Below are 14,196 nucleotides of genomic sequence, written 5' to 3'. Positions count from 1 at the left end.
TGTGAGCATTAAAACTCAAGTCCTTGAAGTAACGGAAAACAACATCCTTCTTGTACCCACCACTATCTGGGTAGTGTTCATATAGGGTTAAATTTCTGTTACTCAGATTATTAGATCTATTAGCTATGCATTTATAAGGATGTTTACTAGGTTATTCTTTCTGGCTTTTAATCCAGCATATCTAGGTCTTTTATAGCTGGAGGATTGTCTGGCTATTCTAATTTGCCAGAACAAGATTCCCATCATAGTTTTTCACTGACAATCAAATTAGGCCTGTTTACCTTTTCATTCTCAGTCCTTACCTAAGGGAGTGTTTTATGTAGTTTTAAACTCCTAAAAATAAGCTCATGTTTTAGAGATGAATGTTTGTTGAAAACCCAGAGGAAACTGTGGCATAAATTGTAAAACAACTGCCCAGACAAATGTAATGACAAATTATAACCCTAAAATGGTTTACTATGGATCATATATCCTCATATTTCAGAAACAAGCCTTACTTTAATACTTTACAGGGTAAAGCACAATTGATTCTTTAAAAAAAAAAAAAGATTTATTTATTTATTTGTCAGAGAGAAAGAGAGCAAGCACAAGCAGGGGGAGTGGCAGGCAGAGGGAGAAACAGGCTCCCCAATGAGCAAGGAGCCCGATGTGGGACTCGATCCCAGGACCCTGGGATCATGACCTGAGCCAAAGGCAGATGCTTAACCGACTGAGCCACCCAGATGTCCCATTTTTTTAAATATTTTTTTAAAAGATTTTATTTATTTATTTGTCAGAGAGAGAGAGGGAAAAGCACAATTTAAAATTTCACCTGCAAAGACTTATTCTATTGATCAGCTCTGCTAAGGGCTGAATTCTGTCTTCCCAGAATTCATATGCTATACTTATAACCTCAACTATCTCAGAATGTGACCATATTTGGAGACAGGATCTTAAAAGAGATAATTGAGTTAAAATGAGGTCATTAGGGTGGGTCCTAATCCAATATGACTGGTATCCTTATAAGAAGAAGAAATTAGGACACAGACACACACAGAGGGAAGACATGGGGAAAAGAGGGCCACATACAAGCCAAGGAAAGAGGCCTGAGAAGAAACCAACTCTGCCACCACCTTGATCTTGGACTTCCAGCCTCCAGAATTGTAGGAAAATAAATTCCTGTTGTTTGAGTCACACAGTCGATGGTACTTTGCTATGGCAGCCCTAGTGAATTAATACAGCTGCCTATTCTTTCTCACTAATGTAGACAAACTACTTGAAACACTTCCCTTTGTGTTCTGCTATTTAAAAGATATCTAGGGGTGCCTGGGTGGCTCAGTCATTGGGCATCTGCCTTTGGCTCAGGTCATGATCCCAGGGTCCTGGGATCGAGCCCCGCATCAGGCTCCCTTCTCTGTAGGAAGCCTGCTTCTCCTCTCCCACTCCCCCTGCTTGTGTTCCCTCTCTCACTGTGCCTCTCTCTGTCAAATAAATAAATAAAATCTTAAATAAATAAAAATAAATAAATAAAAGATATCTAATTTAAGGTCTCAAACATTCTTTGTTAAGATAAAATATTCTTTACTCCTTTTTAATAATTAGCATATTGTATCAACATATAAAATAGTTCACTCTTTGGGGGTGCCTGGGTGGCTCAGTTGGTTGAACGTCAGACTCGGTTTTGGCTCAGGTCATGATCTCAGGGTCGTGAGATCTTTCTGGGGTTCCATGCTCAGTGGGGAGTCTGCTTCCCTTCTCCCTCTCTTCTGCCCCTCCTCCTGCTCATGCACTCTATCTCTCTCTCAAATAAATAAATCTTTAAAAAAAATAGCTTCCTCTTTGGATTGCCTACACATATGTATTTACCAACACTCTAACCAACCACAATATCGATAACAGAAAACTAAAGAATCTTAGCTGTCTTTTGTATGTACTCAAAAAAGCCCACACTGACCAAATACACTAATTGCTTTACCTGGATCTGGTGCACTCAAGCCCAATGTGGAGAATGGCATTTTGTGAACGGACATTGCACAATCATGTCAGCTGAAATAAAATCTTTGTACTCACTCAAAAACTGGATGTTATAGCTTAAAAATGCCCAATTTCATCCAGATTTGCTACAGTTGGGGAAATACAAAAAGCTGCCTATAGGTAACAGAGCTGAGTTGCAGTTTCCGTCCTGACTGTTGTCAGGTGGTTTTTCTCTGTCCAATCCTCTGATTCTTTGCAGACCCTCTTCCCCTGCCTGCCTGCTATATGCTAGAATGCCTCAGAGCTTGGTCCGGGGCCTTGTCCTGTCACTCTACATACTCTCTCTAGATTATCTCATACAATTCCATAGTTTTAAATTTCATTTATAAGTCAGCAGCTCTCAGATTTATTTCTCGGCTCAGAAACTGTCTTTTGACCTCCAGATCTGTATATCCAACTGCCTGAGATCTGTCTCAGACATATCTCTGGTACTCAACTTGTGATCTAGCCTTGCCCTAATTTACTCCTCTATAATCATTCCTGTCTTGGAAAATGACACTTCATTCACCCAGTAATTCATGGCCGAACTCTGGAAGCCCTTCCTGACACCACTTTTTCAATGACCCATATATCCAATGCATTATCAAGACCTAGTGATTAAGATTTATTTATTGCTTGATTGATTGTAGTGGAGGTGGAGAGAAATGGAGATACAGTATATATCTCTCTACCCCTCCACTACCTTAAAGCTATTCCTAGATATTTATCATGTGTCACCTGGACAGTCACCAGGACTAGTTTCCCAAGTGGCCTGCCCACATCCTCTCAAATCCTCTCTAATCCATTCTCTACAATGTAGCCAGAACAATCTTTTAAAACCACAGAACCAATTCTCTCTCTCTTTCACATACTGATTGAAACATATAAACATCATTTCAAACTTTTCAGTTACATTGCACCTAAAATAAAATCCAAATTCCTTAACATATCCTATGTTAAAAGAAGTCTCAGAGACAAAAGCATTTAGAAAAAAAGTTTTCATAGAAAAACACTTGCAAAAGTTTACAAGTGAGTTCAACTTTAGAAGGACTGGTTCAGAAAACACACACACCCCAAGGTTATATGGTTCATGATGGAAAAAATAACTTTCTCACATGATTGCCATACTCCCCCAAATTATTGCGTATCACCAGACTTATAAAAGACAAAAGTCGGCATTATAAAAGCCAGTGATTAAATTGTTTTTGTTAAGGAATCAGAAACATGTGAGAAAGGCTAAAAGTTTCATTCATTTTGGAAACTATGGATAGTATGACACCGTTCTTTTTTGGCCTATCTCGGAGCACAAAGTGTTTTGTTTTTCCTAACTGTGGTATGTGACATTTATACTTATTCACATTGGAAGCAGGAAAAGGTGCCGATTTTGCTTTACAAAGATAAATCTGGGCATGATCTGGCTCCTTCTTATGTCTTCATCCTCCACTTACTCTACTCTCCCCCTCATCTCTATGTTCCAGCCATGTGGCCTTCTTTCAGGTTCACAAGCTCTTCCCTAGCACAGTATTCCCTTTCTCTGGTACACACTCCCCTATAACCTTTACCCAGCCAAATTTTACTCACCATCCCATTTGCAACTTAAATGTTACTTCCTCCAAATCCCAATCTAAATCAATACTCCTATTATTCGATCAGTCACAGTGTCTGTATTATAAGTTAGGATGCCTTTGGTTGTCAGTAACTCAAAAACTAATTCAAATGTATTGCTAGTGTCTTTGAGGCCAGGGAGGTTTGAGCATAGAGAAGAACACTCACCACTATGTATACTTTTGTTTAAAGTTCACTATATAAACCTTCCTGGAAATACTTTGCTGTGCTGTCCAAAACAGTATCCACTAACCACACGTGGCTATTGACACTTGAAATACAGCTAATGCAAGTGAGGAATTAAATTTTTAATTTTATTTTTAATTAAAATTTAAAGCTAATAATTTCTTCAGTGACTGGAAATTTTTAAGTGCATTTGGAAAAACTCAAGTATGTGAATCTATCTTTTCAACTGAAAATTTTATGAAATCTAATACAGTTCCAGTATTTCCAATTGAAATTAAGCCATTAAGAATAAAGTATAGGGCGCCTGAGTGGCTCAGTCGTTGAGCGTCTGCCTTTGCTCAGGTCATGATCCCAGGGTCTTGCAATCGAGTCCCACATCAGGCTCCCTGCTCGGCGGGAAGCCTGCTTCTCCCTCTCCCACTCCCCCTGCTTGTGTTCCTGCTCTCACTTTCCCTGTCTCTGTCAAATAAATAAATAAAATCTTTAAAAAAAAAAAAGAATAAAGTATATAGATGGAACTAGAGGGTATTATGCTAAGCTTTCTCAATCAGGGAAAGAAATTATCATATGATCTCACTGATATGTTGAATTTAAGAAACAAAACAGAGGAGCATAAGGGAAGAGAGGAAAAAATAAAACAAGATGAAACCAGAGAGGGAGACAAACCATAAGAGACTCTTAACCGTAGAAAACAAACTGAGGGTTGCTGGAGGGGAGGGGGCTGGGGGGATGGGGTAACTGGGTGATGGACATTAAGGAGGGCATGTGATGTAATGAGCACTGGGTATTATATAAGACTGATAAATCACTGACCTCTATCTCTGAAAACAATAATACATTATATGTTAATTGATTTTAAATTTAAAAAATAAAATTAAAAAAAGAATAAAGTATATAAGTGTAAAGTACATACTGGATTTCCAAGACTTGTATGAAAAAATATAAAGTATCTGTTTTTATATTGATTACAGGTTGAAATTATATTTTGGATATATTGGGTTAAATAAAATATATTAGTAAAATTAATTTCATCTATTTGTTTTTGCTTTTTTTATGTGGCTAATAGAAAACTTTAAATTACCTAGCTTATTTTAAATTACATGGCTAATTACAGGGTTAACATTATGTTGGACAGCACAGCTCCGAATAGTTACTCAACTAATCAAAAGCATAAATTTAACAAAGTTTCCACGTAAAGGCTTACAAAGTGTCCAGTTAGTTTTTGAGGGAGTTGGGAGGAAATACAAACATCAAATTGGTATTTTTAAAAGATAAATGTGTAAAATGCTGAAGCTGGATGGGAATTTAGGGCGAGTGACTGGAGTGTTGGGTAAAAGGGGAGGCTACTGCAGTAAGCCAGGCAGAAAAGAATATTGGTTTGGACTAGAATGGAGGTGGTGAGATGAAGAGAAGATACATCTGAGAGACACTTAGGAGATAAAACTGACAAAGTTTAAAAATTTATTTAATCAGATTATCTGACTGAATCAAAACACTGATTACAGTTTAATCATGTTCTACAATGAAAACAGTAATTAAAATGTATTTAATCAAATTATATAATTTAATCAAAACACTGATTACAGGTTTAATCAAATTCTTCAACAATTTTATTAAAATCACAAATCTAGCAGATTCTCATATCCTTCTAAGAACCGAAAATACACACACACAATTTATTGTAACCTTATATTTAAACTGATCACAAAGGTAGCACAGGTATAACTTGCACCTCACATCTGCTAAACGAAGAGCCCTTGTTTGCGCTGAGGAATAAATGACTGAATTATTCACGGCAATCTTGTGCGGAAAAGATGCGCCAAGTCCGGGGCGCGGAGGCGGAGTCCGGCTCGGACACTAGTGCCAGAATTGGCCGGAGGTCCCACGTCAGTCAGTGGCCAGGCCCGGAACCCGCGCCTCATTCGTCGCCCCGCCCACCGCGGGGCCGGGCGGCTACGCTTTCAGCGTTTTCATTCAGGCTGCGCCAGTGCGGGCCTGATTCAGAAGCCGCAGACCCATCGAGGGGCTGACACGCTAACGAAAACCTCGACACCGTGGTTCCACAGTCGAGGAAACGCCAGAACCCCAGGCTGCGCCTGCCGTCTGACAGGCCCTCCAGCCGGGAATGCTTCCGGGTCAGGGGGCGGGGCTGCCGGAAGTGGCCGGACGCCGTCTGCTGTTCGTTGTTTAAGCGGCTGACGGGAAGGAGAAGCCCAAGCTCCGGCGGCGCCGCGGAGCGGCAGTCACGACCTGAGCCCGGGACGCCGCTAACTTCTGGACCAGCCAGAAGCCAGGAGTACCGGCTGCGGAGCGGAAGGGCGAGACGCCCGCTCGCCTTCTGATCTCATCATGTCGCGGGGCTCCATCGAGATTCCCCTCCGGGACACTGACGAGGTAAGTGTCGAGTATGGGGGAGGGTGGGAACCTTGAACTTGGATGATCCCTTCCTTCCCCCTTCTTTCGACTTCGCCTCTGAAGCGGAAGCACCTTCTCCCCCAGGAGCCCAGGTCGAAATCCCCGACCGAAGCCCCAGTCACCTCCTTCACCAGCCCCTGCACCTTTCCAGGCTGGCACCATCACGTTCCCGCAGCCTCGGGGCCACGCCGAGGAGTTCTTGAAAGTTCCTTTCCTACCTGTTCGTATGTGACAGTACTCTGCTCTCTTCCTAATTGTCGGGCGCAGGGGTGCGAGAGTGCGGATAAATTGTAAGGCGCCTCACAGATAAAAGAGGTGGGCGCTGATGTCACGGTGGTCTCTGCTGCTCAAACTGTCTCTCCCTGAGAATACATAGGATGTCGCCCTTTATCCCTTAGAACCTCGAGTCTGTCATGGTGCAGTGTCCCCCACACACGGCTCCATTGGCGAAATAGAGACCCCGAGATATAGCCGCCACGGTGTGCTGATAGAACGAGCCCTCTCTCCCTTCCCCAGCCTCATCATGGGTAGCCTTGGCTTGTCTGAGTAAAGCCCTCAGCATTGATGTTGTCTATATCCAGTATAATTTCATACTCTCATTTTTGTTCGATTGAGATATAATATTGAGATATAATTGACTCAGCATAAAATCCAGTGGTTTTCAGTAGTATTGTTGTAAAGTTGTGTAAACCATCACCACCATCTAATTCCAGAACATTTGCCTACTGTTAAATTTTGTGCCCACATTCAGGAGTGTCTGTGACACACAAATGCTGTCTCCCTGATGAATGTACAGTGGCATTCAGGTTCACATAGCCTCTAGGATTGTGCTTCTCAAGTTGTCAGGCCTGTGGCATCAGAGTCTCTGGGGTGCTTATCCGCACTTCACCTGGATTATATGTTAGGCAGGGTTTTGTATTGTTCTTTTTGAGTAAGCAAAGCTTTTGTAACATTTTATAGTTCTGGTGATTTGAAGACAACTAGTAGTATTTGTTTGCTTCTCTGTGCTTTTACCTTAATATTCTCATATGACCTATTTTGACATGTGTGCCTTAAACATGTCTTAACATATACTTGCTCAGCCCTATTGCAAGTGAACATAAACCCTATGTATATCCATATTGATGTATATTCTGAAAAGCAGCAAAGAAGAAATGTGAATTTAAAGGAGAAATAAGAGTCAAAACCGCATTTTGTGTTTTAGGTCATTGAACTTGACTTCGATCAGTTACCGGAGGGAGATGAAGTTATCAGTATTCTGAAACAGGAACACACACAACTGCACATATGGATTGCTTTGGCGGTCAGTGTTCATGTAACAAATATTTTTTATATGTTGACTGGGAAAAATATTTGGTTTCTGTTTTCAGATATAGTAATAGCCAGCTTGGGAGCAGGATAAGTAAATTGTACCATATGTATGGAAGTTAATTGTATTACCATTTATAGAACAAGAAGGCCAGTTTCCTAAATACTACTCCACTGGTAAATTAATATATGTTGGTAAAGGCAAAATTCATTTAAGTTAAATAGTACTCTGTACTGTGTATTTGATTATTAATCACTCAGTGAAGGCTGCTTTGTGCTTTGTAGATAATCTGAGAAAAAACAAGGTGCCACCATGTAAACATTGTTACTTAGCATTGTTTTCCATAACAATAAAACATTTTCCATAAAATAGTCTAGAAGGTGATTATATTCCAGGCTAACTAACAAAAGCCCTTTTGGATGAAGTTTATCTCAGGCTTGTTTTTTGTCCTCTTTGGTCCCTTCCATAACATAAACCCTACTGGAGATTCTCAGGAGAGTCACCTCAGCCTAAAATTCTAACACCCTTCACTCTCCCCAGCACCAACTGCCTAATGTTTCCTTTTTATGAGAACATCATAATAAATTATTCTGGTAATATAATCTAGCATATACTAAAATCATGTTTTTTTTAAGCAAGTGTGCCCCAGGTCACTTTTGTGTAAAGATACATAGGAGGCTCCTCCTATTATCTTGAAAGGAGAAGTCGATCTGCAGTTGGGCTTATATCCAGTGCTCAAGCCTAACTGTAAAGAATTTCTTAGATAAGGATTTACAGAGAAATACTTTTAGTGACAGTAGTGCCTTTCTGAAGTGTTAAGTTTTCCTGGTCTATGGAGAACAAGCCATTAATGTTGTCACACAGTTTTTAAAGCCAGAGGGGGAATTTAGATTTACTTTAGTACAAATGCCTCCTTTAACAGCACTTACAGAAAAAATGGAGGATTGAAAGATTAGTGTGGCACCTGTGGTAAAATTGATGAAACATTGTGGGCTGTAGAGTGTTACAGAGAAAAGAGTGTAGGCTTTGGGATTAGAGAAGCCTTTGTTCAAATTCCCAGTTGGCTGCTAACTAGCTGTGTGACCTTAGACAAATGATTACCTTCTGAGCCTGTTTTCTCATCTAAAATGTGGGAATGTTAGCATTCATTTTAAGGGTGATTGTACAGATTTGAAATAAGTATATAAAGTTCCTGGCATAATCTGTGGCCCACAGTAGGTGGATAAAAAATGGCAGATCTTCCTTTTAGTATTAATAAATGAAACAGATGCCCAGGGAAGTTATTTAGCAGGCCCAAAGTCATGGATAATTTTGATAGATCTAGACCTAAGTTTTCTGTTTAGAATTCTACATCCGCGTCATTATTGCTTTTTCTCTTGGGCTCTGATTTAGTTTGAAATCAACTATTGCTAGGTAAGTAGTAATTTGGAAACATTTATGGTGATTATCACTTTTTTAACAACTTTATTAGGCATAATTCACCTACAGTAAGCTGCACATATTTGACATATACCATTTGAGAAGTTTTAGCATATTTCACACCTGTGAAATCATCACTACAATCAATATAATGAATATATCCATCACCCCCCAAACCTTCCTCCAAACTCTTCCCCACACCCCACAGTGGTCAGCCAACCCTTGATCTGCTTTTTGTTTCTAAAGAGTGCATGTTCCAGAGTTCTTACACAAATGGAATCATTACAGTATGTACTCTTTTTGGTCTGGCTTCTCTCACTCAGCATAATTATCTTGAGACTTACCCACATTGTAGCATGTATCAGTGGTTCTTTTTTCTGCTGAGCAGCAGCCATTGTACAGATAAACCACAGCTTGTTTGTCCATTCACCTGTTGGTCAACAATTGAGTTGTTTCCAGTTTTTGGCTATTACAAATAGAGCTGCTATAAATGTTTATGTGCAGCTTTTTGTATGGACATACGCTTTAATAATTCTAATTTGATTTTTTATCTTTTAGCTGGAATATTACAAGCAAGGAAAAACAGAAGAGTTTGTAAAGTTGTTGGAAGCAGCACGTATAGATGGCAATTTGGACTATAGAGACCATGAAAAAGACCAGATGACTTGCCTGGATACATTGGCGGCCTATTATGTACAACAGGCTCGGAAGGAAAAGAATAAGGACAATAAGAAAGATCTTATTACACAGGCAACCCTGTTGTATACCATGGCTGATAAAATTATTATGTATGATCAGGTAAATAAGTCCGATTTCTTTGAATTTATGAAAGGGGAAAAAATACCACATGAGAGTAAACTGTGTGTGTGATAGGCAACAGTTGTTTTTTTTTTTTTTTTTTTGGAAAGAATTTTTCTTAAAATAACATGGTTGATGATAAAAATATCAAAAGAAGAAGAATTCCCTGTTAAAATTGGAATTTCTCTGGTTGTTGTACTGTTGAAGTAATGTGGGCAAATTTAGCATATATAAAACTTATCCATGGGGCACCTGGGTGGCTCGGTCGGTTAGGCGTGTGCCTTCAGCTTGGGTCGTGATCTCAGGGTCCTGGGATTAAGCCCCACATTGGGCTCTCTGCTTGGTGGGGAGTCCACTTCTCCCTCTCATTCTCCCTCTGTGCTTTCGCTCGCTCTCTCAAATGAATAAATAAAATCTTTAAAATAAATAAATAAATAAAACTTAACCACAGGTTGAGTCAGTAATTCCATCATCTCCAGGTGAATTTCAAGTATATTTTTAAAAATTTTTTATTTAAATTCAATTTAATTAACATGTACTGAATTACTAGTTTCAGAGGTAGAATTTAGTGTTTCATCAGTTGCATATAACGCCCAGTGCTCATTACTTCAAGTGCCCTACTTAATGCCCATCACCCAATTACCCCATTCCCCTCACCCACTTCCCCTCCAGCAACCTTCAGTTTATTTCCTATAGTTAAGAGTCTCTATGATTTGCCTCCCTCTCTGTTTTCATCTTACTTTATTTTTCCTTTCCTTTCCCTATGTTCATCTGTTTTGTTTCTTAAGTTCCACATATGAGTAAAATCATAGGGTATTTGTCTTTCTCATTTCACTTAGCATGATACACTCTAGTTCCATCATGTTGTTGCAGATGGAAAGATTTCATTCTTTTTGGTGGCTGAGTAATATTCCATTGTGTGTATATAGACACATGTGTATATATGTGTCTATATACACACAACATCTTTATTCATTCATTTGTAGAGGAACATCTGGGTTCTTTCCATATTCTGGCTATTGTGGAAGAATGAACTTTTCTTTTTGTCATTGTTCCTGGCACAGAAGACTTGCATTTCTGGATAATTTCTTGATTTGTAATTAAGAATTGCCCATTGGTAGTTTAAACACATTATAGTTGATAGAGGAATTGGTGTGATACTCCACCTCCTTCCTATATGGTTTTCATTTTAGTGTTACTATGTTAAATTGTGGTTGCTCCTTGGTAAAGTCAAGTCTAAGATGATATATTGCTTTTTCAGAATCATTTGTTGGGAAGAGCCTGCTTCTGTCTACTTGAAGGTGACAAAATGGATCAGGCTGATGCGCAGTTTCATTTTGTACTCAACCAATCTCCAAATAATATTCCAGCCCTTCTTGGTAAGTCATTTTTGGCAACCATCTTAGGGAACTGTATCTTTCATCATATGCCTGTAATATATTTCTTTGACTGGGCTGGACAGCAACGTAGAAGAGCTTTACTTTATAAAAATGAAACTATCTGCAATAGATCATTGTTTCTTTTGAAGTTACAATCACAGACCTGTACCCCTGAAACAAATAATACATTATATGTTAATTAATTGAATTTAAATTTTAAAGAAGGAAAGAACTCCCTTTACCATTAAAGTCAGTTCAAAATATTATATATATAATATACCAGTTAAGAATAATTTGTTATCCACTTCTAAAGAGTCAATAAGCAATGTCTATTTGGACAACTATAAGCTATTTTAATTGTTTTATACCATTTAACAGGACTGTTTTATTTATAGGCATAAATTAATATATCCTTATGGAAAACAAGTTTAAATATGAAATCATTTTCACCATTTTCAAGTATTTCTTACTCAGAGATGTGTTTGATTTAGGTGAGTTCATGTAGGATATATGAGACTTGTGTTCTTTAGTCAATGCATGTTTATTTTTAAAAATTATTATAGGTAAAGCTTGCATTTCATTCAACAAGAAGGATTACAGAGGAGCTCTTGCTTACTATAAGAAAGCATTGCGTACTAACCCAGGATGTCCAGGTAAGAGAAAAACTTTATTTGAAGTCTAAGCTCTATATGATCCAACTGTGAAAATATTGAGGATTTGGCAATTGCCTATGAAGTTAGTTGTGAAAAGATGCTATAGGGTTGTTAAAATGACAGAATTGAAATTAAAAAAAAAATACCATGTTTGATCCAAAAGCTGAATAGCAGATCTTATTTTTTTTTAAGATTTATTTATCTTAGCGATAGAGAGAAAACATGCATGAGTGGGGGTGGGAGGCAGAGGGAGAGAATCTTTAAGCAGACACGCTGCTGAGCATGGAGCCTGATGCAGGGCTCGATCTCATGACCCATGAGATCATGACCTGAGCTGAAACCCAAGATTCAGAAGCTTAACCATCTGAGGCATCCAGGCATCCCTAGCAGATCATATTATAATCTTTTTGCTTTATACTATTTTTCTATTGAAAATCTCAGTCATTTAGGAAATCTTATTGAGAATCAACTATTTGCCAGGCATTGTTCTAGACCGAAGGAATGCAGCAGTAAACCAAAGAGACAAAAATCCCTGCCTTGGGGTGCCTGGGTGGCTCAGTGGATTGAGCGTCAGACTCTTGGTTTCGGCTTAGGTCATGATCTTGGGGTCATGGGATTGAGCCCCATGTTGGGCTCCATGCTCAGTGGGGAGTCTGATGGAGATTCTCTCCCTCTCCCTCTGTCCCTCCCCCTGCTTGCTGTCTCTCTCTGGAATGAATAAATAAATCTTAAAAAAAAAAAAAAAGAATCCCTGCCCTCATGGAATTCATTTTGCAGTGTAGAAGATAAAATGAGTAAAATATATACTGCATAAGATATCAGTAAAAGGAAAGTAAAGCAGAAAAGGTGTATGAGAAGAATTGGGAGATTGCTTAGAAAGGTTGACCAGGGAGCTCCTGGGTGTCTCAGTCAGTTAAGCATCCAACTCTTGATTTTGGCTTGGGTCATGATCTCAGGGTTGTGAGGTCAAGTCCTGCGTTGGGCTCTGCACTGGGCATAGAACCTGCTTAAGATTCTCTCTCTCGGGGAGCCTGGGTGGCTTAGTCAGTTAAGCGTCTCACTCTTAATTTCAGCTCAGGGTCCTGACATCAAGCCCTGCATTGGGCTCTGTGCTCAGTGGGGAGCCTGCTTCTCCCTCTTCCCTCTGCCCCTCGCCCTGCTCATGCTCTGTCTCTCTCTCAAATAAATAAATAAAATCTTAAAAAAAAAAAAAAATTCTGTCCCCTTCTGCCCCCCCCCCCCCCCCAAAAAAAAGAAGAAAAAAGAAAGGTTGACCAGGAGAATAGTAACAATTAAATAAAGACCTTAAAATAATAGACCTGTAGATATATGGAAGAAGATTATTCCCAGAGAGAGGGAATAGGAGGTACAAAGGTCCTGAGGAAAGAGTGGGTCTAGCAAGTCTGAAGAATGGCGAGGAAGCTAGTGTATCTGGAATGGAGAGAGAAAATGAGGAGGAAAAGTAGTAAGAATTGGGTCAGAGATAGAACCAAGGACCAATCATGTAAGGCATCATAGGTTATTATAAGGACTTAGGCTTTTACTGTGATAGACATAGGAAGCCATTTGAGGACTTTGGGCAAAGGAGTAAGTAATAATCTGACTTATATTTAAAAGGATCATTTGGGCTTCTGGTTGAGACAAGTGGGGGGCAAGGATAGAAATGGGGAGACCAGGTAGAAGGCTTTTGCAGTCATGTAGGTCAGAGATGATTGTGGCTTGCACTAGGGTGGTAAGAGTGGAGGTGCAAATGATCGGAATCTATGTATATTTTGAAGGAAGAACTGACGGAGTAGATGTGATGTATGAGACAAAGGAGGAATCAGAGGTAACTCCTTGTAGGAGTAGAGTTACATTTTAGCACATCTGGAAAATATAATTCAAAACGAATTAGTTTTAGACATGAAAATATTAAAATACCTTTTAGACCTACAAGTGGAGAGGTCAGGAGGGCTGTCATTCAGGAAAGAGGTCTGAGCTGAAGTAATTAATTTGGAAGTCATCAACATAGAGATGGTGTATAAAGCCATGAAAATATGAGGTCACCAGGGGAATGAGTAGAGATAGAAAAGAGGTTCCAAGATGGTGTTCTAGGGCACTGTGACATTGTAGAAGGGAAACGAAGAACCAACAAAGGAGCCTGAGAAGGAGCAGCCAGAGATGTAAGAGGAAAAGAGAGTAAGGGCAATGTCCTTGAAGTCAGATGTAAAATGTTTCCAGGACAGGGTCAGACGCTGTCACATTCTATTGTTAGGTCAAGTAAAATAGGAACCCAGAATTGATCATTGAATTCAGTAGCACAGTAATCATTAGTGACCTTGATAAAAGCAGTTTTACTGGAATGATGGGGGTGAGATGCTTGGTGGATACATTTAACAGAAAATGGAAAAGGAAAGTTAGAGAGGCAGCAACCATAGATAGATCTTTCAAGGAGTTTTGC

The 14,196-nt window shown here is 39.4% G+C and overlaps 1 protein-coding gene across 2 annotated transcripts in view; it reads left to right on the top strand.

Moving 5' to 3' along the window:
- Nucleotides 1–5,901: 5,901 nt before the first annotated feature.
- CTR9 (CTR9 homolog, Paf1/RNA polymerase II complex component) overlaps nucleotides 5,902–14,196 on the top strand; it is a 28,924-nt gene continuing 20,629 nt past the window's right edge. Inside the window, exons 1-5 of one of the 2 annotated variants that reach the window (XM_021685773.1) lie at nucleotides 5,902–6,177; nucleotides 7,403–7,501; nucleotides 9,485–9,724; nucleotides 10,986–11,103; nucleotides 11,667–11,756. In XM_021685773.1, coding sequence (XP_021541448.1) covers nucleotides 6,133–6,177; nucleotides 7,403–7,501; nucleotides 9,485–9,724; nucleotides 10,986–11,103; nucleotides 11,667–11,756 — 592 coding nt within the window. In that variant the 5' untranslated portion in view covers nucleotides 5,902–6,132. The remainder of the gene's footprint in view (nucleotides 6,178–7,402; nucleotides 7,502–9,484; nucleotides 9,725–10,985; nucleotides 11,104–11,666; nucleotides 11,757–14,196) is intronic. The other variant, XM_044919843.1, reaches the window with a different exon arrangement.

Source organism: Neomonachus schauinslandi, chromosome 11 (genome assembly GCF_002201575.2).
Source record: "Neomonachus schauinslandi chromosome 11, ASM220157v2, whole genome shotgun sequence".
Lineage (NCBI taxonomy): Eukaryota > Metazoa > Chordata > Mammalia > Carnivora > Phocidae > Neomonachus > Neomonachus schauinslandi.
Note: the sequence above shows the minus strand (reverse complement) of the source record. Positions and strands in the feature narration are given on the sequence as shown.